Genomic DNA, 27,010 nt, shown 5'->3' with positions numbered 1-27,010 from the left:
TTGATTACTTGAGCTATGAAACAAGTCTTGAAATTGGGTAGAATGATTCTTTTCCAACTTTATTCTTTTTCACAATTGTTTCAGCTCTCCCAGTCTTTCTGTATAAATTTTAGAATAAATTGCCTATATCAATAAAAGTACTTGCAAAGATTTTGTTAAGAACTGTTAAATCTATATATCAACTTGGAGAGAATTAATATTTTTCTCAGAAGTCTTCTAATCCATGAACATGGATTGTCTATGTCTTTATTTAATCTTCTTTGATTTCTTCTATCAGCCTTGTGTTGTTTTCAGCATGTAAGTCCCATACACGTTCTTTTAGATTTACAGGTATTTTTTTCTTCAAGTAATTATAAATGGTGTGGTTTTTTATGTTTCGCAATTTCCATATGTTCATTGTTAGTATATTGAAGCATATGGGCCTTTTAAAATGAAATTATTGGGGTGCCTGGGGGGCTTATTTGGGTAAGTGGCCAATTAGATTTCAGCTCAGGTCATGATCTTGAGGTCCTGGGATCAAGCCCCGAGTCAGGCTCCAAGTCAGGCTCTGAGCTCCCCCTCTCCTGCTCATATGTGCTCTCTCTTTAAACTAAATAAATCTTTAATAAATAAATAAATAAAAATGAAATCATTTATTTCAGTTGTGGTAAAATTACATAAAATGTACCATTTTAACTATTTTTAAGTATAAGACACAGTGCATTAAGTTCCTTCATGCTGTTATACAACAGTCACCACCATCCATCTCTAGAACTTTCTTCATGGTCCCATATCAAAACTCTGTACCTGTTCAACAATATATCCCATTCCTTTCTCCCTCAGCAACTGGCAACCACAGGTCTGATTGCTGTCTCTATGAATTTGACTATTAATTTGGGTTCATTCATAGTTGTAGCATATGTTAGAATTTCATTTCTTTTTAAGGTTGAATGATATTCCATTTGTAGGTATAGACCATATTTTGTTTACTCATCCATCCATTCATGTACACTTGGGTTGTTTCCACCTTTTGGCTGTTTAAATAATGCTGCTATGAACATGGGTATTCAAGTATCTCTTTGAAACCCTGATTTCGGGGATCCCTGGGTGGCTCAGCAGTTTAGCACCTACCTTTGGCTCAGGGCATGATCCTGAGGTCACAGGATCGAGTCCCGCATCGGGTGCCCTGCATGGAGCCTACTTCTCCCTCTGACTGTGTCTCTGCCTCTCTCTCTGTGTGTCTCTCATGAATAAATAAATAAAATCTTAAAAAAAAAAAGAAAGAAAGAAACCCTGCTTTCTGTTTTTTAGGGCCTAAGTCCAGAAATGGAATGCTGGATTATATAATTCTAACTTTTTTGAGGAAGCACTGTACTGTTTTTCCAAGTGGCCATACTATTTTACATTCCTACCAGCAGTGGTGCAAGCATTCCAGTTTCTCCATATCCTTGCCAGCACTTGCTGTTTTCTGTTTTTTGGGGTTTTTTTTTTTTAAGATTTTATCTATTTATTCATGAGAGACACACACAGAGAGAGAGAGAGAGAGAGAGAGAGGCAGAGACACAGGCAGAGGGAGAAGCAGGCTCCATGCAGGGAGCCCAACGTGGGATTCGATCCTGAGTCTCCAGGATCACGCCCTGGGCTGAAGGCAGCACTAAACCGCTGAGCCACCTGGGCTGCCCTGTTTTCTGTTTTTTTGACAATAACCATCTTAATGGGTGTTAAGTGGTATTTTATTGTGGTTCAGTTTGCATTTTTCTAATGATGAGTGATATTGAGCATCTTTTCATATGCTCATTGGCCACCTATAGTCTTCTTTGGAGTAATGTCTTTTGCCTGTTTTGAATCAACTTACTTGATTTTTCTGTTGTTAAGTTTTAGGGGTTCTTTATATCCAGGATAGTAATCTCTTACCAAGTGTGTGATTTGAGTTCAGATTGTGAGTTTAGTTGATTGTTGTATGTTCTATTTTTTATCCTGTGATTTTGCTGGGCTCATTTACAGTCCTAAGGATATTTGTTTTATAGGGCCCTTAAGATTTTCTACAGACACAATTACGTCATATGCACATAGGGAAAGTTTAATTTCTTTTTTTCCCATCTGGGTGCATTTCAGTTCCTTTTCTATCTTATTACATTGGCTAGAACTTCCAGCACTATTTTGAATAAAAATGGTGAAGATAGAATCCTTGCCTTATTTCTAATCCTAGGGGGGAAAGCTTTCATTCTTTATCAAGTTAAGGAACCACCCCCACCCCCCGCAATCCTGGTTTTCTGAGACTTTATCATGCCTGGTTGGTTGTTGAATCCATCATGTGTATTTTCTACATTAGTTGATGTGACTATGTAAGTGTTTTCTCTGAACTGTTAATATGAGGGATTATATTGATTGGCTTTCAAATACTGAAATCAGTGAATCAGCCTTGCCTTCTTGGAATACATGCAGCTGCTGAATTCATGTTTGCTAACATCTTGTAAAGGATTTTTGCATCCATATTCATAAGGATACCGCTTTGCGGTTTGTCTGATTTAGGTCTCTTCTCTTTTATTTTCTGAAAGAGATTGTGTAGAATTAGGGTTAATTTTTATTTAAATGTTTGGTAGAATTTTCCAGTGAAACCATTGGAGCCCAGAGATTTCTTTTTTGGAAATTAATTACAAACTCGATTTCTTCACTAGTTATAGGGCATCTTACATTATCTATTTCATATTGGGTGAGTGTGGCAGTTGATGTGTTTGTTTTTTTTGAGATTATTGTCAGAAAGTTTTCTTTTGGGATGCCTGGGTAGCTCAGTGGTTGAGCATCTGCCTTTGGCTCAGGGCATGATCCTGGGGTCCTGGGATCAAGTACCGCATCAGGCTCCCTAGAGGGAGCCTGCTTCTACCTCTACCTGTGTGTCTGGCTCTCTCTGTCTCTCATGAATAAATAAATAAAACCTTAAAAAAAATAAGAAAATACGTATTACATATAATAAACCAAATTCTAATGCAGTGGCTCTCAACTTTGGTTTCATAGTAGAGTCACCCAGGAAGTTTCAGGGAATTCTGATGTTCAGCATACAGTGTGGAGCCATGAGAGTCTCTGGGAGTAGGGCCTATTGATAATGGTACAGAAATACCCTATCATGCAGTCAGACATACAGGACATCTTTAAAACAACCAGGGCATGAATCTAAGGGTATGGTAACAATTTCTTGCAATTGACTTTAAAAATAGTGCTCTAGGACAGAGAATTACCAAAACCCCTCTCAAAAACAAAAAACAAAAAAACCTAAGAAACCCATCACAGAAAACAAACACCAAGGCTACTACAGTAGGGAAATTTGTATGCTACCACATTCATGTGGCCATTTTTCATTCCTGATCCCATTAAAGCTTCAGAATGGAGAATGTGACACTCAGGTGTACCTTAACAGTGCAAATAAGAACATACAAAATAATTTTGCTTGTCTTTTTATATCTTCTATAATAATGTTTTGCCTGCTAATTTTGTATTAGAAGTCAGCAGACTTCCATTTAATTTTATTTGTAATTTTTTTTTAAGATTTTATTTATTTATTCATGAGAGTCCTGGGACTCCAGGGTCACGCCCTGAGCCAAAGACAGATGCCTAACTGCTGAGCCACCCAAGTGTCCCATTTTATTTGTAATTTGATAAAGTAACTGTGGAAACGAAAAAACCCAATATATTAACAGAGATGAGAGAAAAAGAGAGATTATTGATAGTTCCTTAAAAATCAGTTCAAAGACCATCAAAACACTAGGAGTAAGAGTCAGTGGTATCATCTATTGTTAAATGCTTTGTTATTGTCACAGCTTTACGTTTTAGAAAGTTTTTTTTCTTTTTGGATTTTTAAACCTAAAACTGGTTGCTGTAATCTCTCTGAAAGTTAAGTAATATTAGTGATACAAATAAGCCTTTTACAAAACTTGGATCAGATTTTATCAGGTTTGATTTTCACCAGGTAATAAATTAACTTCAGATTTTCTCAATTACTCATTTGCTACATATTTAACTGCCAGTAGCATGTTTAATATTCTTCACAGTATAGTTGGAAATGCATAGCTAAAACAACAGTAATAGTTTACACATTTCTAACTAGTAAAAAAAATAGTTTTTGGACTTTTTTTTTTTTTTTAAGTTTTAAAAAAAAACAGCATCACTCCCCGGGCCCAAGGGAGGCGCTAAACTGCTGAGCCACCCAGGCGTCCCTACATAGACTGTTTTGAAGATGTTTTAGGTCTGTAGAAAAATGGAGCAGAAAGAACAGAGTTTCCATCTGCCTCTGTCTCCCACCTCCAGTTTGCCCTATTATTAACATCTTGCATTAGTGAAATAAGCCAATTTGATCCATTATTATTAACTAAAGTCCATATTTTCTGTTAGGGTTTGCCTTATGTGTTGTACATTGTATGAGCTTTGACAAATGTATAATGACATGTATCCGCCATTACAGTTTCCTACAAAGTAGTTTCATTGCCCTGAATATCCTGTGTTCCACTTATTTATCCTCCTACTTCCCTGCCACAAACCACTGGCAACCATTGATTTTTTTTTTACTGTCTTCAGTTTTGCCCTTTCCAGAATGTCTTAGAAGTTGGAATCATACAATATGTAGTCTTGTCAGATTGGCTTCTTTCACTTAGTCATATGCATTGAGTGTTCCTCCATGTCTTTCCATGGCTTGAAAATTCATTTCCTTTCATCACTAACAGAGAAATTGTAAGACTAATACAAAGAACTTCTGCGCACCCTTCACCTGGGTTCCCCAGTTGTAAAGATTGGCCTTCTCACTCCTCCCCACACACACACACTGTATTTTTCTTCTGAACCATTTGAGAATAAGTTGCAGATATATTATGCCATCATTCTTAAATATTTCGGTGTGTATTTTCTGAAAATAAGAATACTTTCCTACATAACCAGCCATCAAGACCAGGACAGTAGCAGTGTTCTGTCACCACCATCTATCTAATCCATAGACCCTGTTCAGATTTCCCCGATTTTCCCAGTAATGGCCTTTATGACACAAAAATTCATTCACACACGTGCACTATTTCCCATTTTCTTTTCTTTTTTTTTTTTTTTATCCAGAATGCAAGTCAGGATTGCATACTGCATTTACTGTCATGTCTCTTTAGTGTCTTTTTGTCTGAAACTGTTCCTTGGTATATACCCTTATCATTCATTACCTTGATATTTTTGAAGGTACCATCCAGTTACTTTGTAGAATATTCCTCAGTTTTGTTCATCAGGTGTGTCTTCATAATCAGATCCAGGTTACATTGTTTTGGCAAGAATCCCCTAGAACTGATGCTGTGTTCTTACTGCATCGTCTGAGGAGGTGCACACTGTCCTCCTCCCCAATCTCACTGCTGGGCAGTTGAATTTACATCACTTGGTCAAGTAATAAATGCCAAGTGTCTCCACTGTAAAATCAGTAAGTATTTTGTATATATTAATAAGTAATAAGTATTGTGTAGGGAGATCTGGTGAGATAATATATCTTATTCTATCGAACTTATGTCTGCTAGTTCTTACATTCATTAATGATGGTTCTTGCTTGAATCACTTATTGAGATGGCTACCAAATGATGATTTTCTTTTTTTTTAATGATGATTTTCTAATTCCATCATCCCTTCTCCTTCTATCGATTGGCGTTCCACTGTGAGAGAGAACAGTCCCTTCTCCCTGTTTATCAGTGTGGGCTACTGGAATCCTAGCATTTTAGTCAATGTGTTATAATCCATTGCTCTCATTATTTCGAATGTTCAAATTGTCTCAGATATGGCCAGAAGGAACCTTTTCTAAGTGACTCCTCTGTTCTTTTGACATATCCCCATCGTTTGAGCATTTACTTACTTTGTGGCACAAAATATTCCAGGCTCATCTTGTACTTTGCCTGATCCAGATCTGCATTCAGACTTTTCTCTTCGGAGCTCTCATTTTTTTTCTCATAGAGAGTATATTTAGAAAACAAGATCTGGCCAGTAAGTGTGCTCATCACTGCAGGGGTCTCTTTGTTTCCAAGTCCTCTCAGCAGACAGCTCTAGAACAGAGATATGCGTGTCTGTGGATGTGCACAGGTGTGCACACATACACACACACACACACACCTACTTTTACATCTACTTGTCTTATACAATGTATAAGAAATGTAAGTTTTCCCCAGTACCTCCAGTTTTAATCCAACACAGTAGGATTTGTTCTAGTCTTCTGTCTGTCTCTCCCTTCTCTGACAGAGAAATCTGACTCCCATTGTTCTCAGTATATGTATTTATAGAACCATTTCCCTTGCATGTTACTAATCACTTGACCACAGGTCAGAGGTTGCCCAGTCCTGCCAACCTTGAATTTGCAGATCACCTCTCTGGCTCCAGCCCCAGCCCCTGCACACAACAGCAGCTGTGCAAACTAACTTCCCCTTTGTCTTGGAGAAATTCTGTAATGGCATGTTTTGTGTGTTTTAATTTACATTTCTTTCATTATATTGCCAGGGTTTTTAATTTTTTTTAAATTTTTTTTAGGTCTTATTTATTCATGAGAGACATAGAGAGGCAGAGACACAGGCAGAGAGAGAAGCAGGCTCCACTGTCAGTTTTTAACGTCGCCTTTATTAGGGTAAACATTGATGATGAAATAGGAAGTATTTAAGAGAGTATTTAAGGGTTGAAACACAGTAGGGGCGCCTGGCTGGCTCAGTCAGTGGAACATGCAACTCTTGATCTCAGGGTTTTGAGTTTGAGCCTCACGTTGGGTATAGAGATTACTTAAAAAAAAAAAAAAAAAAAAGTCTTAAAAAATAGAACAAAAATTTGAGAGAATACAACCCTTATCATCAGAAGAGGGTTATTTATTACCATTTTACTTAAGATAACCAGTATTAAATCCTGCTAGCAGTTGCTGAGGCAGGAGGTAAAGTTGGTGTGAGTTTTGCACACAATTGACTGTGGGCCTAATATTGTCCTGTTTTATTCAGGTGACCTTATTCTGTGAGCTAGGAGTTATTTTTAGTTACCATTGTATGATGAGTTTAACCAAATTGCATTTTTTTCTTTAGAAAAGTGGTATTTCACTGAGGCAAAAAGGCAAAAAAATGAAATAAAAGATATCCAGGTTAGAAAGGAAGAATTTTGTAAAATTATTTTTATTTGCAAATGAATGATCTTGTATGTAGAGAATCCTGAAGAATGTACTAAAAAACTATCAGAACTAATAAATGAGTTCACCAAGATTGCTGGATAAAAGATCAATACACGTACCAGAGGGAAGGTGGATGGGAGGATGGGTTAAATAGATGATGGGGACGGAGGAGGGCACCTGTTGTGATGAGTACCAGGTGATGTGTGGAAGTGTGGAATCACTATATTGTACACTTGTAACTAATGTTACACTGTATGTTAACTAGTTGGAGTAACAAAAATCAGCTTTATTTCAATACACTTGCAATGAACAATCTAAAAGGGAAATTAAATTTACTATTTCACTTATAATAGCATCAGAAAGAATTACTGTTAGGAATAAATTTAACAGAGAAGTATAAAACTTACAATCTGAAAAATACAAAATATTTTTGAAAGAAATTACAGAAGACCTGAGTAAATGGAAAAACATCCCATGTTTATGGATTAGAGGACTTTATATTGGTGAAATGACAATACTCCTCAAACTGATCTACAGATTAAATGCAATCCTTACTAAAATAACATCTGGCTACTGTGCAGAAATTGACAATTCTAAAATTCACCTGAAAATTAAAGAAACCCAGGGTTGCCTGGATGGCTGAATCCATTTAAGCATCTGCCTTCAGCTCAAGTCATGATCCTGGGGTCCTGGGATCAAGCCTCACCTTGGACTCCCTGTTCACCGGGGAGTCTGCTTCTCTCTTTCCCTCTGCTCTGTCTACCCCACCCTGCTTGTGCTCATACACTCTCTCTGAAATAAATAAAATCTTTGAAAGGGGAGGGATCCCTGGGTGGCTTAGCGGTTTAGTGCCTGCCAGCGGCCCAGGGCGTGATCCTGGAGTCCTGGGATTGAGTCCTACATCAGACTTCCTGCAGGGAGCCTGCTTCTCCCTCTGCCTGTGTCTCTGCTTCTCTCTCTCTCTCTCTCTGTGTGTGTCTCTCACAAATAAATAAATAAAATCTTAAAAAAAAAAAAAGAACCCAAATAGCTGAACAATCTTTTAGAATAAAATTAAAATTGTGTGGTTGTGTCATATAGACAAACATATATATGTCTGTGGACTAGGATTGAGAGTCCAGAAATTAACTCTCATACTTCTGGTTGATTTTCAAAAATGATACCAAGACAGTTCAGCAAGAGAAAAATAATCTTTTCAACATATAGTCCTGAATATCTACACACAAAAGAATGAAATTGGTTCCCTATTTCACAACATATACAAGAATGAACTCAAAATGGGTTGTACCAAAATGTAAGAGCTAAAACCATAAAACTCTTAGAAAAAATAGGAAGAAATCATCATAGCCATGGATTAGGCATGGTTTCTTAAATATGACACCCAAAACACAAGCAACAAAGTGGAAGAATGAATAAATTAGATTTCGTTAAAATTTAAAAACTTTTATAGTTCCAGAGACACCATCAACAGACAATCCATAGAATAGGAGGGTGTATTTGCATATCATATCTGATAAGGATCTAGTATCCAGAATATATAAACAACTCTTATCACTCAATAAAAAGCTCAGATTCAAATGGGCAAATGATGTGAATATACATTTCTCCAAAGAAGATATGTGAATGGCTAACAAACACATGAAAAGAAACTCAGCATCATTAGCCATCAGGGAGATGCAAACTAAAACCACAGTAAGATATTTCATTCCCATTCAGAGTGACTGTAGTCAAAAAGACAGGCAATAACAAATGTTGATGAAGATGTGAAAAAACTGGAACTCTTATACACTGCCAGTAGAATATAAAACAGTACAGCCACTTTGGAAAACGGTCTTGCATTTCTTCAGTAGGTTCAACACAGAGTTATCATATGACCCAGCAGTTTCACTCCTAGGTATATTGAAAAGGGAAAACACACAGAAACTCTGACAAATGTTCATAACATTATAATAGTCTAAAAGGATAAGTAACCCATTTGTCCATTAACAGGATAAGTAAAAAACACCGTGTCCATGCAATGACTTATTATTTGGTAATAAAAAGGAAGGAAGTGCTAATTCATGCTGCAGTATGGACACACCTTGAAAACACTTTGCTCAGTAAAAGAAGTCACAAAAGAACGTGTACAGAGATAAAATAGATTGGTCTTGGGACTAGGGACATTGAGGGGGATGGGGACTGTTAACAGGTATGGGGTTTCTTTTTGGAATGTCAAAAATGGTCTACAAATTGTGGTGATGGCTGCACAGGTCTGTGAATATACTGAAGACCATTGAATAATTCACTTTAAGTGGATGATTTGTATGGTCAGAGAATTACATATCAATACAGCTATAATTAAATGGTATTTTACATAAGCTAAGCTTAGATTTGTTTTCATTTTGTCCAAAAGAACATTCCAAGTGAAATGACTAGCAATGTTATTCCTTATGGATTACAAAACTGTAATTCTCTCTGATTGCTTTTGGATTCCCAAAGCAAATGTTTAAGTCTCCCCACCAAGTGGACTTGAAGAATTAGCTAATTGAGCTGAGTTCATTTCTGTCACATATACTGTGTGTTCTTTTGCCTGGCCCTTTTCTGTCCAGACTGAAATATTCCTTTCATAGATTGTCCCCTTCCTCCCCACAGTGATTGAAACATTTATTAATACTACCTGTCACTCAGAAATATTCTGAATCATATTTGGTTTTGAACTTTCCAGACTTGAGTTTGGTTTCAGAGTTGAGTTCTATCTTGCCTCTCCAAAATTTCACATTCTTCCATTATTTCACAATTTTACCCAACTCTGTTTAGCTTCATTGACATTGCCAGGTCTGCCACCTGTACCACCATCTTGATGAGAAACTATAAAGTATGTAATTTGTTTTCATGTTTATGTAATAATGCTGTAGCAATAAATAAGAAAGTAGACTGTTTCATCATCTTCTGGAAAACCTAGACATTTTAAGAATAATGAATGAGTTAAATCCCCGTAAAAACAAGTAAAGCTTTGATCTCTAGATTCTTTTCCTTGGAAAGCACTTGTAAGGCACATTTCATCTCCTATAACTAAATATCAAGCAGTCGTTGCCCATCATGACGAGTTTTCCTTGAAGATTAAAACATCATAGATCTAACAGCATATTTATATTGCCAGTAATCAAATGTTCAACTCAGAGAATTTGCAGGATTGTTTTGGTTTTTATTTTACAAAATTAAATCGTGATACATTAGAGAAAGAAAAAGTGGAAGAGATCCTTGTTGGCACACATTTCGAAGACCTCTCAGTAAGCTGGCAGTTTCCCTTGGTTGAGATGGCAAATGGTCTTTAATCTCAGAATGGATTTTTCTAATCTCTTTGGGGCCCCCTCAAGACGATGCCTGTTGGGCACCTGGGTGATTCGGTTGAGTATCTGCTTTCCGTTTGGGTCATGATCCTGGAATCCTGTGACTGAGTCCCACATTTGGCTTCCTGCTCAGCGGGGAGCCTGCTTCTCCCTCTCCTGCTCCCCCTGCTTCTTTCTTACTCTCACGCTTTCTCTCTCTTGCTCTCTGTCAAATAAATAAAACCTTTATTTTAAAAAAAAGAAGAAGAGGCCTGTTGTACTGTATGGATTTAGCTGTGTAGGTTTTTGTCTACAAGCACTGATGGTATTTGTCAGGCAAGTGATTGAAGGTGATCATAAATGGTTTTGTGAGGATTGGGATGCAATTTTTTTTTTTACTTTAGTAAATAAATCATAACTTATTTTTGGTATTTTCAGTATTTGGAAGGATTTTTCTTGTTTAGGTTTTAAATTGGTTTTAGTAAACACACTAAGAATCAAAATTAGCTTTCATTGCAAATGTAACTAGTGATAACAACACTGCAGATTGTTAAGCCCAGAAGTGAATTGTATTTTGTCTATATTGATAATCAGTGGTTTTTGAAGTGTTTTGTTTTGTTTTGTTTTGTTTTTTTAGCAATTAGACTTTATTTTCTACTTTGTTTTTTTTAGAGAAAGGAAGAATACACAGACAAACAGGAGGGAGGGGCAGAGGAAAAGGCAGAGAATCTTAAGCAGACTCCACACTCAACGTGGAGCCTGATGTGGGACTTGATCTCACCACCCTGAGATCATGACCTGAACCAAAGAGTCGGTAAAGAGACATTTAACCAACTGAGCCACCCAGGCACCCCAGTTTCTGAAGTTTAATACAGTATACCCATTGAAAGAGTGACGGATTTGATTTTTTGGCCTTAATTTAAGGTATAGGTAGAATGTGATCCAAAACTAATATTTAAATGCATCCTCTGAAATTGTTAAGCACTGGTAATGTGGGTGGAAGTTTGGTGAGGCAGAGAGAAGAGCAGGAGAGAAAGGGCTCTGTGTGGGGGCCTGACATCACTCTATTTCTACATTCTTTGAGTTTTTACAAGCATTACTTTTATGATTAAAAAATCTAAAATTTAAGAATTAATATGCTTATTATTGGGTATTTATGTAGAATAGCTCCCAGGAAATTTGTTGAGTTAGTTCAAGTTATTGAAATGTCAAGTTTTAAAACATTTATAAAAGTATACCCTTCCTTTGTTTCTCTTACTATGTGGCCCTGCATCCTCTCTTTCTGGCAGCTGTGGAGTCTCATCTTTGGGCAGAATTCTAGTTTACATTTCAAGTTTGACTTGCAATTTAAGTCTTTTTAGGTGGGGAAAGAAATGCGTTAGTGCTACTTCTTATCTTTATGATGTTTCAGTGCCTTTTGTATGGTCAAAGTGTTTTAATGGAGAAACTAAAGAATTTGAGGTAATTAAGAAAATTAATTTGTATTTCAATAAATTAATAAAAAGCTTTAGATCAGTGAATTGGTGATTGAGTCAGTGCCATTTAGTTAGTGTTAGTGATGATAGCACTAACCTCACACATTTCCAAGGTATTTGAGCACCACAACCAAATATATTTGCATCTTCAAATGACTTGGATTTATTAACACTAATTAGAATGGGGAGAGGATTTTAAAATTCATTTTTATCTCTTTTTTGTAATTGCATATGACATTAAAAAGTGAATAGCTAGTTGATACCTACTTTTTAAGTGTATTGTGCATTTGACTACTTTGACTCAGAACAAGGCCTCAAAAGTAATTGGAGTAAAAAGAACGGGGGTGGGGGGGACTTGATTGATTTCTGTGCTATAAAGCTCTCTAAAAAGGCTAGAAGTTAAGTTAGACGTTTTACGAAAATTAATTATATATGTTTAACAATAGATGCAGTGACATCACAAGCCCACTTGGAATTCAGTGGTTTGAGCTTGCATATTTGTAGTCTTTCTCCCAAATTTGACATGCATATAATTTTAAAACTCTTCCTGTAACCTTAATAAAGAGAAATGAAATCTGTATTTTGACAAACGAAACGCTACAAAATTTCCTACTCTGTTGGAGGAGCATTTTAAAATACTTGCTATAAATTCTACACAATGATGGGGTTTTTCCTAATCTATTTTTATTTTTATGTATCATATTAGAAAAGAATAAAAGTTAGAGAGTTCCATTTCATTCTAGATAAAATGATGGCATATCAGATCTTACATTTTTATTTGCTAGAGGGTTCCAGTTTGAATCTTAAAGTATGTTTGTCCTAAAATATTTTAGGATAAAGCTTTAAATGGTTACACATCATTCTATAAAGTGTTGTGCCCAAGATTGTGAATCCGAGAAACTACAGAGGAGCCAACACCGAACACATGAGGGTTTATTTACAAGCTCGAGCCTGGGTCCAAGTATATCCGACACAGCAGAGCAGGGACTTGGACCCTGAGACTAAGAGGCTTAGCAACTTTATAGGGGCCAGTGGCCAATGGGATGCGCAGAAAGTTGCACAGTCATGTAGGTCTACAGGCAGGTGGCCGATTGAATTACATTTTACCCTAAAGTATCCATTTGAACCGGCCCATCACTGAGCCGGATTTCCAATTAGGGTGTGCCCTCTGCTTGACTAGGGTGGGGCAGTGCCCTATGCAATAAGCAGGTCATGTGGGGGTGATACAGGAGGTGGCGGGTGTAGCACAAAATGGAGTTAGTCCTGCTCTGCTTGTCCAGGGGTAGGGGATTTTTGTTAAATTTCCTGGGTCCCACATAAAGCTAAATATAGATATGTTGTAGGGCCATCAGCAAATAGTCAAGAAAGAATTTTTGAGATGATTTTGGTGCAAAAAGATGCTTTTATTACAGCACTGGGATAGGACCCGGGGTCAGAAAAGAGGTGCATGTTTGCTGTAGAAAGCTGGTGGTTATAGGCTTGGTACTCAAGGGGGAGGGAACATGCATGGAGTATTAGATCATAAATATCTTCAAATCTCTACTCCTAAAACTACTTTTGCAAGATTTCTCTGGTGCTTATCATTCAGCTTGATTTTAACTGTTGGTGAGATGTTACAGGCAGTCGTGAGACCCTTTAAAAATGTAGCGACCAGCACATATTTGATCCTTATCCGAACTCGGGGGGGGGCTCTAGGTCAGCCTTCTGGGCTAAAGGTGAACATTTTTCTGCTGCTTTCTCTCATCAGACATACTTTAAAATTCCAGTTTGAAAAATTCAACGTTTTAGATTTAGAAGATTTTGTACAGTTTTGCCAGTGTTCTTCTCTCCTTTGCTGTTCTCAGTGACCTTTACCAGATTTCTGTTTGTACTTGTCTGTTGCAGTGTTTGGATATTAACATGCCTGAAATTGACATCAAGAACCAGGTTGTTGCCTTTTTCCTTTATCACTTGCCCTAGTAAAGGGTGTGGAAACCTAGTAAATGCTAAATATTTCATTGTGTTAAAGTATGTGGATTTTCTTCTTCAGCTGGACAAAGTAATTTGTTAAGAATACGTATTTTGGGGTTGGTATGTTCACCAAGAACACCAAAACCACTTCAGGTACTTACAACAGAGAACATTTAATGCAGGAAATTGGGGATAACAGATAGTGTAGTGTTGCTGAGAGCCGGGCAAGGCACAGTGACGCAGAGATGAGCAGCAGCCAGAAGCCATCACCACTATGGGTCACTCCTGAGCCACGCCAGGGCTACCAACAGAAGCTGGAACCTTGACCACTTCAAGAGTAGCTGGAGCTGCTGCCAAGAAGCAGAGCCAGGGAAGAAAGAGGAAAGGTTTTGGGGAGAAACCGTGGCTCCATCTCCCTTCACTACAGCCTCTTGCAGCACAGAGCCAAACAGTAGAAGCAGGGAGGGCAGAGGCCCAGACATGGCACTGGAGATAAAACAGCAGGAGTGAGAGGATGGATTCTATCCTCTGCTTTGATCGCCTCTGAACGTGTCCTGGGGAAAGTGAAAATCTAACTACACCAACACTCAGTTCTGTGGACCTGAGGGCCCTCTGGCTAGCATCCTGGGTGTTCCCCTTCCCTTCATGTCAGCATACCTTCCCAAGCAGGTTCCATGTGGACCAACGTGGCCTTCTCTGACAATGTAGAACATCTTTTGGGGCAACAGTACATGATTAGCTTGCATCTATCTCCCTATAACAAATTTCTGAACAGGTGTAGAGTGCAGTCAATTTTGGAATGCCCTAACTCACTTCATCATCTTCTGATGATTGAGATAATCCTATGATACAAGTCCGTAAAATGGGTTCTCTCTATCTCTTGCTTTTAGATATTGAAAGTATAGTGTGACTTCTGGGTCTTCTGAACTGATCTTGGATGATTAATCCAGATTAATTCATGAATACCCAGTAGAGGAAACAGCATCAGTTGAGGAAGAATAAACATTTAATTGTTGCTTCCATTACATAATAAAAAGCGGTGTAAATATTCAAAAACATAGAGCCTCGTGTGAGGTGCCCAATAAAATGTTGAATTCATAGCAACTCTATTGTGAAAGCCATCAGGACCTTTGTGATTTGACTTGAAGTTTACAGCTGAAAGCCCTGAGAAATCTTCTAAAACAGTCCTTCTGTTGAAAAGGAAACTAGCATTTCTACTTTTCATTTTCAGAAGACCCAAATTAACAAAAACAAAATGTGTAAATCAACCTTAAAAACAACTTTTTAAAATTATAAAAGCCTTATGCCAATTATAGACAATCCACGAAATGGTGAGAGTATGTATATGTGTGTATGTTTCCTACACCGTGAAAGGCCCCGGTTATACTGCTGCCCCCAGAGATAGACTCATTCATTCATTCACCGAATATGTATAGGGAACCTACTGTCAGGCATTGTACTAGACTCTGGGGAAATATTAGTGGGCAGAGCAGTCAAAATTTTTTCATTTAATTTGTATTCTCATAGGACTTTTGAGTGGAAAAGGAAACAGGCAATAAATATGTATGTCAGGTGGTAGTCCGTGCAGTGAAGGGAGTTCAGGAGAACAAAGCGGGGATGCTGTTTTATAGAGTCAGAGAAGGCCCTCTGAAGAGCCAGCATTTGAAATAATCTGATGAAGCAAGAGGGCGAGCCATGTTTTTCTGGAGAAAGAAGGGGTCTTTCTAGGCAAGTATTGTAAAAAGGTTGATGCATATTTGCTCAGATTTTTCCTGTGCATATACTAGGCTTATAAATAACAGTAGTTTACTCTGTACCTTTTCTTTTTTTCACTTAACAGCCTCTTCCTTTGTCTTTTTTTAATAGCTATGTAACATTTTATTATATGCATTTACCTTAACAATTTGACCAGTTCCCCATTAGTGAACATTCGGGTTGTTTCCAGTTTTTCAGTATTGCAGAGAGTATGACTATAAACATCCTTAGGCACATATATAAATACTAGCATGTGTATTTTTCTACAACAGTGGTTCTCAAACCAACTTATTTTTTAAATCATTTTTTAAATTTTGTCTATTCATTTATTGTAGAGAGAGAGTTGTAAGTGGGGGAAAGTGGGGAAAAGAATCTCAACAAGAGTGCTGAGCCCAATGGTGGGGGGGGGGGGGCTTGATTTCATGACCCTGAGATTGTGACCTAAGCCAAAACCAAGAGCCTGGCACTTAACTGACTGAGCCACCCAGGCGCCCCAACTCAACCCACTTTAAAAGGCTTAAGAAAATACTGATGCTTAGGTTTTATTCAGACCAATTTCTCAGTCAGGATGTCTGGGGATGGGATCCAGGGCTTTTTTGATATTTTTTAAAAGTTCCTTGGATGATTCCAGTATGTAGTCAGGGTTGAAAACCGCAGCCGTAGGACAATTGTTAGCCGTGGCCTGAGTCAGTGATGGAAGACATCGTACATTCTAGTAGGTAGTGTAAAATTGTTCCCTGTATTAGTTAGAATTAGGAGCAACTGCCAGTAGTAGAAACCTTAAACAAGATAGCTGCTTCTTTCTATGAAATTCTTTACATAGGCAGGCCAGGGCTGGTGTAGTAGTTTTATTACACAGAGTCCTCAGGCACCCAGGTTCCTTCTGGCTTTGTTGTTGCTGACCTAAGGGAAATCTAATGTCAGGCTCAGAGAGAGAGAGAGAGAGAGAGATTGCTCCTGCCATGACATTAACGTTGCAAGCAGCACAGTGAAGGAAGGGTTGAAGGGCACAGACCAGCTCTTCTCCTAAGAGATGCACAGAAACCTCCACAGAACACTTCTGCTTGTATCCTGTTGGCCAGGCTGGGACACAGGCTTTCTTTCCTCCAGGCCACCCATGTGTCCTATAGAAGCCAGGGCTCTGTTTCAGTGACAAAAGAGGAGAACCAAGAGCCGGAGCTGCCAGCCATCCCTGCCCCGTCCTGTAAGGATCTGCTCCCCGCCCCCAGAACCTGCACCCCCAGTGCCAGGACCAGCTCAGCTCCAGTCTGCCCAAGCCACTGGGTCACAGAAAGCTTCATTGCAGCGATGAAAACCTCAGACAGTACGTGGGCATGGAGGAGAGACAGAATCAGTTCAGACTCAGGAACGGGGTGGTAAACTTGACCATTAAGAGAAAATAGTGTGTTGAAGGCCAGTTTTTTAATTGCCTCCAATTCCTCCTGAATCCGCTCTCGGGGGAGGGACCTTGCAGCAGAGTATCACCACTAGCATCCTTAGTCCAAACCCCACACACTCTCGCTTAAACATCCTTCCTGCTCAAGGAGGACCTCTTCATACATCATTGTTACTCAAATTGAATACTGTTCAATTCAGATACGAAGAGGAGTTTCACATGGGGCTTTCCTTAACGACTGTTTTTTTTTTGTCCTTGCAGTGGACGAAGGTCGCAGTAAGGAACCCGACCGTTTGCAGGTGTTCCATAGGAAAGCCATAATGCCCTACGGCATCTATAAGAAGCAGCAGAAGGACCCAAGCGAGGAGGCGGCCGTGCTGCAGTATGCGGGCCTGGTGGGGCAGGTGTGCTCCGAGCGGATGCTGCTGCTGCGGAACTGACCGGTACCCACGCTGCACCTGGGGAGACCCCCAGCCTACCCCCAGTATAGATGATTTTTATTTAGACTCTTCTATGGCTTTTCTAAAATATTTGTGGCAATGTATTTGTGAGACTCTCCTGGTTAATATAAAGATTTTAAAAATATGTTGTGCCCTAACCTCTGAGTGGGGCTTTATCATTTTGGAAGTTTGCTTTATGAACAAGATACGGTATAAATGTCTCGTGTTACTCTTTTGGAAAACAAAATTAATAAGTGGATCTTAAGTCATTTAAATCACCGTTGTGCTTGTTTTGTGAAAGAAATTACAGCAGGCTTTCCTCAGATCCATTTACGACATTAGTTTCTGCTACGAGACTATAAAGATGGGGAAGAAGGTGGGGAGTCGGTTTTATCTCTTCAAAAACGTCCTCTCAGGAGAACGAAACTATTGTTACTCAGCTCAGTCTTACTGCCGAATGTTATATAGTTAATGGAAAACTCAGAAAAAGAAAATACAAACCTGAAAGAAAGGACGACGTGTGAACATCACATGTTCATTTACCCAGGACAGTCCCCATCGTGTCTGTTGTCTTGACATGCTTGTTTTGTTCTAGAATAATTATTACTCTCATATAATTTTGCTCTCAAAAGTATCCCAGTTTGGACAACAAGATATATGATTATCCTAGTTGTATATATTATTTGCTCTATTTTTAAAAATCTAAGAAATGGAGGTTTTTGTAGGTCTTTGTTTTTTTGTTTTTGTTTTTAATGTTGGCTCCTGCCTTGACCTAAGACCCATCAGAAGTGACTTTACACTAATTTTTTCATTCCTTAGAACTCAGGACACTTGCCCTTGGTTATTGATTAAAAATTAGTTAATATCTGACCACGTTATAGCTGGGCTACAAATCACGTTTAATGAAGCGTAGGAATCACTTTGACCTCTATTCTAGGGCAAGAGGTGGAGCAATCCATGTCTTGCCCTTTGATTTGGGAATCAGCACATGCTAGCTCCTTCTCCTCACCTTCTTCTGGCCCCTCACCCAGTCAGCAAATGTCCCTTGTCCACCACCATCAGGCTGGCAGGCACTGTGCTGGGGGAAGGAGGAGACTCAGGCGGATCAGGTCACAGTTAGGACCCAGTTGTGTTGGAGTCGATCAAGGACCGGGGAGGGTTAGTTTCCTCTGCTCTTTCTCAGCCGATCCCCATCTGCTGCCGGCTGCTTGGCCACTGGGTTCATTCCATTCCCCATTTTGCTTATTTCCTATTGATCTTTTTTTTAAACCGTATTATAAAACGTAGTACTTTGAAACCCACTACTGATGTGAAACTTTTGTCTCCTAAATGCACTGAATTTAGATAAGACATTAGAAAATAATTTCAGTTAGCTAAAAGAAGGATTATGAAACATTGATTTTAAAATTCAACATCCAAATAAACTGTGTATTTATTCATTTCTGAGAGGGTGTGTGTGTGTGTCTGTGTAACACCTGCCGTGTACAGACACATTGCCAACTGAGGATAGAGTAGCAGGGAAAGCCATTTTCTCTGATCACATAGATTTTTCATTCTTTGGGATTTTGTTCTACAAAATAGTCTCCCAAGAGTATTTGATGGGCTCTTGTTTGGAACTGCCTTCAGAATCTACAGAACTTTTTTTCTTTTGCCCTCATAAGTTGAAGATAGCTTAATGTTTTTAGGATTACAAAATGATACTCACTGTAAGCAATTAAAACATTAGTAAAACCATAAATAAGAAAGTAAAATATAATCTGAAGTTCAACCATACCAGAGAAAAAATTGTTATATGTCTACACACATATAATTTTCTTATAAATAGAATTATGTTCTATACACCATTTTGTGGGCATACCTGAATTGTGGAAGACATTTCCAGGTGGGACTTGAGAAGTGTTACAAGTAATCTGAGTACGTGGAAAGTCAGCGCGGTGGGGTGGGATCTTGGTACTCTTGGCTTTGGAACATTCACGTTGATGCCACCTCATCACCCCCACTTTCATCCCCATGATTGGCAGGACGGCAGCACTAAAGATCACAACTCTTGAGTATGCCTTGAAGAGAAAACTTGACTCTTACATCATACCACAACTCTGGTTTCCTCCTGCAGAATTCAGTTAGGGTTCCTTCAGAGGAAAGTGATCCATCACTCCTGTCTGAGAACCGGGATGCTGCGCCTGAGGGCGGCAGTGGTCAAGGTTGGCTGCAGTGAGCCACCAGAGAGAGCTGGGCGCAAAAACTCTTACTCCGTTACTGTATTCATGTGCTGTTCTTTTGGAAATAGACTGTCTATTGATCCTAATGAGTTAATTATTTGTTCCTTTGAGCCCTGGCTGAGTGAGGATTAATCGCGTGCTAGGAAAGGACAGCAAGGCAAGTGACCCTGCTTTGTCAGTCGACATGCAGTCTAGCTGAGAAATCTGGTTTTATGTTAATGGCTTTCATCCAAAGAAAGACACTCGAGAACCTTTCAAAGACAGTTTCTATCTTTTCAAGGCTAGAAGCTGTGTGTTTACCGTCTTAGAGTTGTCGTTCCTTTCTGGATGCAGGTAAATTCACACCTGCCTCCTTGTCTTGGGAGCAGAAATGTAATCAAGGTTTCCCAGCTGCCATCTTTATTTAAATTCTCCCAGTTCTGTGAGATTTTTGTTATTTTTTTAAAATGTAATCTGAGCACTTTTTTTAATATTCTATAAAAGAGGCTATTACCAAATGAATATATTATTCATTTGATTAAAATTATTTAGATAAGAAATTATTACTGTTTATCTTTGCTTTCAGACAGTGTATCCTATTTTTTATCCATTTTTCAAAATATCACTTGTGTGCTGTTTCTTAACATATCGGACTCTATTATGTAAATGAACCTTTTCAGATTTCTGAGCAGTATATGGTTTGATTTTATAGGCTTTATACTATTTCAGTGTGAATAAGAATGAGAAAGAATATGATCAGTTATCTAGAATGTGTTGGTGGTTGCTAACTTTAAAGAAAAGGAAATGAAATGGAAACATAATGTTTGAATTAGAATTTATTCAAATATGTATTCTTTTCCAAAAGAAAACCAGTGACTGTAAAGCAAAACAAGTTTGATTGCATGTGATATTTTTTTGCTCTTGTGTATGCATTTTGAACAGTCCATTTGATAAAGCTTGAATGGAAAAAAATAAAGCTGTTTCTATCTCCAGTGGCTCCAGCTGGTCAGTACTTTTAAAAGACCTATGTTTCCATACTTTTCAGTTTTTTACTACATTTTACCTGTAGTGAATATGCAGAAAACATTGGCTATATGAATCATCGTATCTCATTTACAGTAATTATGGGAATTCCAGATCATTTGGTTAGCCAAGTCAAAGCATGATGGATTGCTTTCTCAGGAATAAATAAAAATAAATCTCACTTTAAGTGAAACATCTGAGGACGCCTGGGTGGCTCAGTGGTGGAGCGTCTGCCTTCAGCCCAGGGTGCGATCCTGGAGGCCTGGGATTAAGTCCTACGTCAGGCTCCCTACATGGAGCCTGCTTCTCCCTCTGCCCCTGCCTCTCTCTCTCTCTCTTTCTCTCTCTCTCTGTGTCTCTCATGAATGAATGAATGAATGAATGAATGAATAAATACCTAAAAAAAAAAAAAAGTGAAACATCTGGATTTCACATGATAAATTGGGAAATAGACATTCTTTTACCCACAGGGATTAGAAATAGGATCTAGATAGCAAACTCAAATATAATTTCTCTTAAAAAGCTTAGTTTATAGAGAAATTTTCATAAATGTCTCATAAAGCAAAATTTGCTTTTATCATTCACAAATAGTCCACAGTATATTTATGGAACACATTTACAAGTGTTTTGGGGGTTTTTTTTTAAAGTTTTTTTTTTTTATATTCATGAGAAACAGAGAGAGAGAGGTAGAGACACAGGCAAAGGGAGAAGCAGGCTCCATGCAGGGAGCCTGATATGGGACTCGATCCTGGGACTCCAGGATCATGCCCTGGGCCACAGGCAGCGCTAAACTGCTGGGCCACCCAGGCTGCCCAGTGTTTTGTCTTTTTATAGTAAAGAGGACCCTAGTAGGTTTGGGGTAAAAATGAAGCCTATTTTCCAGGTGATTTAAATATTGATTATAAGTCCCACTGATATTTTTTTTTTTCCAGAATGGAAATAGCTTTGTTGTTTTTCTTATTTAAAGGGGGCAGGGTTCACCAGGGAGTGCTTAGGCAGTATAGAAAAATATACTGAAAAAAATACAAGATCACTTACTATGCCATCAGTAACCATCACCACTGCCATTCACATTTTTACGTTGTACCCTTTCAGACTTTTTTCTACCTACGTGTATGTATATGTCTTGTTTTATTTTTAAATAAAAATGGAATCATGCCATGTATATTGTTTCATAATTTTGCACATTTTAATCTATTTTGAACATGAAAATAAATGAGGAAGAATATAATAGTTTTAATGGCTGTCCAATGATAGTCCGCTGTGTCTAGTTATCTTTTGAGAAAGGGAGCTTAAGACTTGAGCCTCCCCCCACCCTCATGGGCACTCGGAGTTGCAATTGACCATTAATGGTTCACACCCTGTCACGTGGTTCTTACCTCTCTCATAGCCCGTCCCTGTGCCTTTCCCCAACAGTAGGGATTTCCTCCGAACTCAAAGGTTCAGAAAATGTGTAGCATGCATTTATTTATTTATTTATTTATTTATTTATTTATTTATTTATTTATTTATTTATTTATTTATGTAGCTTTTAAAACTTAGTACCACCTCCTCTCATTGTCCCTCAACTAAATATTTTCTGGGAGACTATCCTACCATTTTTACAGTTTGAATGCCTCTAAAATCTCCAATTAGAAAATGCCTTATTTAAAAACTTAGGGTTATTTAAAACAAATTAAGGTTCTGATTCATTGATTCTTTATACAACAGAAGCCCTTAAAATGGGTACCTGGGGGGCGCAGGGGGGCTCAGTCGGTTAAGCATCTGCCTTGGGTTCAGGTCGTGATCTCAGGATCCCGGGATGGAGCCCTGTGTCTGGCTCCTTGCTCAGTGGGGAGTCTGCTTCTCCCTCGGCCTCTGCTGCTTCCCCTGCTGTGCTCTCTCTGTCAAATAAATAAAATCTTTTTAAAAAATGGGATACCTGAAAACAGTGGGCCATCATTAATTTAGCTAAGTTTTTTACTTTGAAAAATATGTTGGCTTTTTAAGATTTACTTCAAAGTAAAATTGCATTTTTATATTCACTTGGTTGTCACAGTTGGTATCTTCAGTCCAGTCCTGTCCAGGAAATAGTTTCCTATTGATGGTCTAATTTCCAATTAGACCAGGAATTAAAGTTTCTAAATATATTTTGCATGCCAAATTTTCACTCCTTTAGAACTTCAAAATAGCTTGCAGATTTTTACACTTGGGTTTCTCACCACATCTCTCCACCTGCAATGTGAAGAAGCAATTCCAAATGGAAGTGCTGTAAACAATACAAAACCTGGGGCGCTTGGAGGGCTGTTGGGTAAGCACCTGACTCTTGATTTTGGCTCAGGTCCTGATCTCCAGGTCGTGGGATTGAGCCCCGTGTTGGGCTCGGAGCTCAACAGGGAGTCTGCTTGAGATTCTCTCTTTCTCTCCCTCCCCTTCTGCCCCTCTTCTCGTATGCGCTCTCTCTCTCTCCTTCTCTCTCAAATAAAATCTTTTAAAAAATGAAACCCAGTGCAGCAAATCTTTTGTGGCATTTGTGATTTTTTTTTTAATTTATTCATGAGAGGCACAGAGAGAGAGGCAGAGACACAGACAGAGGGAGAAGCAGGCCCCCGGCAGGGAGCCTGATGCGGGACTCGATCCCAGGACCCCGGGATCACGCCGTAAGCCGAAGGCAGATGCTGAACCGCTGAGTCACCCAGGCATCCTGCATTTGTGACTTTTTAAGAATTACCCTTTATATGGAATTCAATAATAAATGTTTCAGCCACCTCCTCCGAGGTGGCTTCCCTCATCTAGTATGCATTAAGCAGACCATGAGTGACTTGCACAAATACCTGGTTCTTTGATCATTACAGTGTGATTAAGGCCAATAGGCAAAAAGTGGTTTCTAAAACTAGTTAATATGTTGTGTGCTAAAGCTACCATACCCAAAAGGTATAAATGTTGTACTTCCTGCTTGCATAATTCAACTCTGTGATTTTGGATCATGTTTCCCTCTGGACCTTAATTTTTCGTGCTTTTGCTAGTCAGTGCCAGGGTCTTAAAATCATTTAACACTGGCCTTTCATAAAATTTTATTTAATTAGCATTAAATGAGGACTCATGAATACTTCATGAAGTCCCATTCATCACACTTTGTTAATTCAGTATTCAGTGAGTCTGAATAGCATCTCTCAACTAACAGAGCTTTTTGATCATGAAATAAAAATAGCATTTTAGGTTTGTGAATTCAGAGCTTAAGGACCCTAGCTCAGTTGTATATGGACAATTCTATACACTTTCAGCATTGCCTCTCGAACAACTTGGGGTTGCATGGGTGAGTCCACTTCTATGTGGGGTTTTTTTCAATAGGTACAGTACTGTACTGACAATGTATTTTCCTCGATTTTCTTTTTTTTTAAAGATTTTATTTATTCATGAGAGACAAAGAGAGGCAGAGACATAGGCAGAGGGAGAAGCAGGCTCCCCACAGAGAGCCCAATGCAGGACTCGATCTCAGGACCCTTGGGTCATGACCCAAGCCAAAGGCAGATGCTCAACCACTGAGCCAGCCCCAGGCGTCCCTTGATTTTCTTAATAACATGTGTTTTCTCCAAGAGAGCATATTTTATTTTAGGAATACAGTATATGATACATATAACATAGAAAATACGTGTTGACTGTTTATGTTATCAGTAAGGCTTCCCATCAACAGTAGGCTATTAGGAGTTAAATTTTGGGGGAGTCAAAAGTTATCTGCAGATTTTTTACTACAAAGGGGGCTGGTGTACCTTGAGATTCTCTCTCCCTCTGCCCCTCCTCCCATCTCAAATAAAATCTTTGAAGTTAAGCTATGTGCAGAGATAATGTTTAATGAACAATTTGAATGACTGAGAAATTAATCCAGAAATATTTCTAAAGTATTTGTGCTTTACTATTATTTCCTTTTAAAAAAAAATATTTTATTTATTTAGTTGAGAGAGAGCACAAGCAGAGGGAGAAAGAGAAGCAGATTCCCTACCAAGCAGGGAGTCCGACTCGGGACTCAAACCTCCAACCCTGAGATCACGACCTGAGCCGAAACCAAGAGTCCGATACTTAACCAACTGAGCCACCCAGGCACCCCTATCATTTCTATTTTATTTTGCATCTCAAATTTTCTTTCAGGTTTCTAGTTCTAGTTACATGTTTATTTTTGATCAAGTAGAAAAAAAGTGTTTTATAAATGTATCAGTAAAAATCTTTGAATCTATACCAATAAAAGGATTTAAATGCATCTCTCACAAGAAGCCTACCCCAAAATATGCAGTGAAGCTGTGTGCAAAAGAAAATGAGAAAAATAAGTCCTCATTACACATGTCTCTTGTACCGTTGAATACACAGCTGGTGGTTACCTCACATGAATAAGTCCCGAAGACAGACTACATTGATTTACAGATCTGCCTTAAAGATTTTTTATTCCTTTACTATTGTATTTTTAAGGGTTATTTTGATTACTGTTGGTGTTTTTTTCCTAGTACACTCTACTTCTGACCCAAACTGTATCAATGTCCTCAACATGAAGAGCTTTGTGGAATTTCACTAGAGGCCCATTATTTAGATATGGAGACATTCGTTTGGATTCACTTCACCAAACTGTTTGTGGCCACCCATGAGCAGAGCTGGCGGTGGGAGGTCTGAAGAAGCCCCTGAGATTGGTCTGTGGCCACCAGGGGCTCTGCACCGCATGCAGGGCGGTGCCTACAGGAATTCAGAATTACTATCTCTAGCCTCCCTGGTCTCCTGCCTATTCTTGAGAGCCACATTGTGATTTACTTAAGTCTATTCCATATGCTTTTTATAAGAAGGCCAGAGAAACATCAGTGTGTGGCCAACTGTGTAGTTACGAGCTCTGCATCTACAGCCGCTGGTGGTTCATGTTTGAGGTAATTAATATTTCTGATAATGTCACCAAAGATGCTGTCAAGGAAGTTTGGAAATAAAGGATCCAAGTTGGGAAGAGAAAGCCTGGAGAACACTTTGAGCTTACGATAATGAGCACATTATTCATTTCTATTACTCCTTTACTGCCTTTGTTAAGATATGGAAACTGTTCTATGTCAGCATTATCTGTGAGTGATGATGAATCTTGGGCCTTGCTTATCTGCAGGTTGCTTATCCAGCCACTTCACCATCTGGAACAGAAATCCCTAAAAGTAAGGTTTAAAAAAAAGAAACAAACTTGCCTCTTAGAAGCTAAATTGGGCTTGCATCCCCCCTCTAGAGCTCATGCCCTACTCACGGGAAAGCCACTTGGGCCATGTGGCATAAGGAGAAGAAATTGTTGGTGCCAAATTAAAAGGATAAAGTGAACTGGAAATGACATGTTACTGGAAGGGGGTACATCACCTCCTGGCCAGCTCTCCCTGTCTGCCCGTTGACAGTCAACCCTGCCCCCGTGGACAGTGGCGCTGGGAGCCTGGTCTGCAGGAGGGAAGATGGACTGTAGTGTGCGGAGGGCCAGCAGCAGACCTCGATCAACCTTCTGACCACATTCCACTAGAAACCACTTCCTTTTATTAACCTTAGTAAGTGAAAGAAACCAAAAACCAAAAAAAGCTCACAAAACATGGAGGGAGCCTGGACTCTCCTGACCAGCTGGACTGTCAAGTTCCAGGATCCCTTAACTAGTTGTGTGACCTTAGACAAGGACCAGCAGGCAAGCAAACCTCGGCTTCCTCATCAGGAGAGGTGAATTGGGCAGGCAGGAGCCCAGCTGGCAGAAGTCGAGGACAGTTGCCATGTAGAAGTGGCCTCGCCGGGCCACTGCTCTGCAGCCCATTGCGTCTTCCCCAAAGCAGATGTCGACAGAAAGAAAAGTGATGAAAGTATTAACAAAATATTAAAGAAAAAAGAAAGCATAAACCCTAGTAATCCGAGGCATAGAACCCCAAACATCTCAACAGCCCCTGAGCACACATCATTGTCGGGTCAATCGGAGTTGACCCTGGGAATGACAATGCTGAATTGTCAAGGGGCCAGTTTCAGTGCGTAACATATACTCTAATACGGGAAAAAGTGTATAATGCATTCAAATCTTTCTATTCGAAATTGTTAAAGTAACAAAAAAGATCCTATTAACTGGATAAATTACAGTTCTCGGCAAAACTCACCATATGGAAACAGGTCTTCAAGCCTATGGAATTAGAATCCCTTTGAAATGCCTGCGTCCACAGAGGACACTAACGGTAGAAGGTAAGCACTTTCTCCTGGCCGGCCTTTCCCTAATAGACTGTGGGTAAACAATTATTCATAGGAACCCACGGAGGGCCTCACTCCCCAGTGGCGCCACTATTCAGGATTTCCTGGGTATAATGGGAGAATAAAATGGGTTTGGAGGCCTGG

General features: G+C 39.0%; 1 protein-coding gene across 8 annotated transcripts in view; it reads left to right on the top strand.

The window, feature by feature from the left end:
* The window catches only part of ATE1 (arginyltransferase 1), a 162,220-nt gene extending 141,580 nt beyond the window's left edge, over window positions 1-20,640 (top strand). For 7 of the 8 annotated variants that reach the window (XM_038578981.1, XM_038578980.1, XM_038578985.1 and 4 more), the window contains one exon: window positions 17,269-20,640. In XM_038578981.1, the coding sequence (XP_038434909.1) occupies window positions 17,269-17,447 (179 nt within the window). In that variant the 3' untranslated portion in view covers window positions 17,448-20,640. The remainder of the gene's footprint in view (window positions 1-17,268) is intronic. The other variant, XR_005380709.1, reaches the window with a different exon arrangement.
* Window positions 20,641-27,010: the final 6,370 nt, after the last annotated feature.

Source organism: Canis lupus, chromosome 28, assembly GCF_011100685.1.
Source record: "Canis lupus familiaris isolate Mischka breed German Shepherd chromosome 28, alternate assembly UU_Cfam_GSD_1.0, whole genome shotgun sequence".
Lineage (NCBI taxonomy): Eukaryota > Metazoa > Chordata > Mammalia > Carnivora > Canidae > Canis > Canis lupus.
Note: the sequence above shows the minus strand (reverse complement) of the source record. Positions and strands in the feature narration are given on the sequence as shown.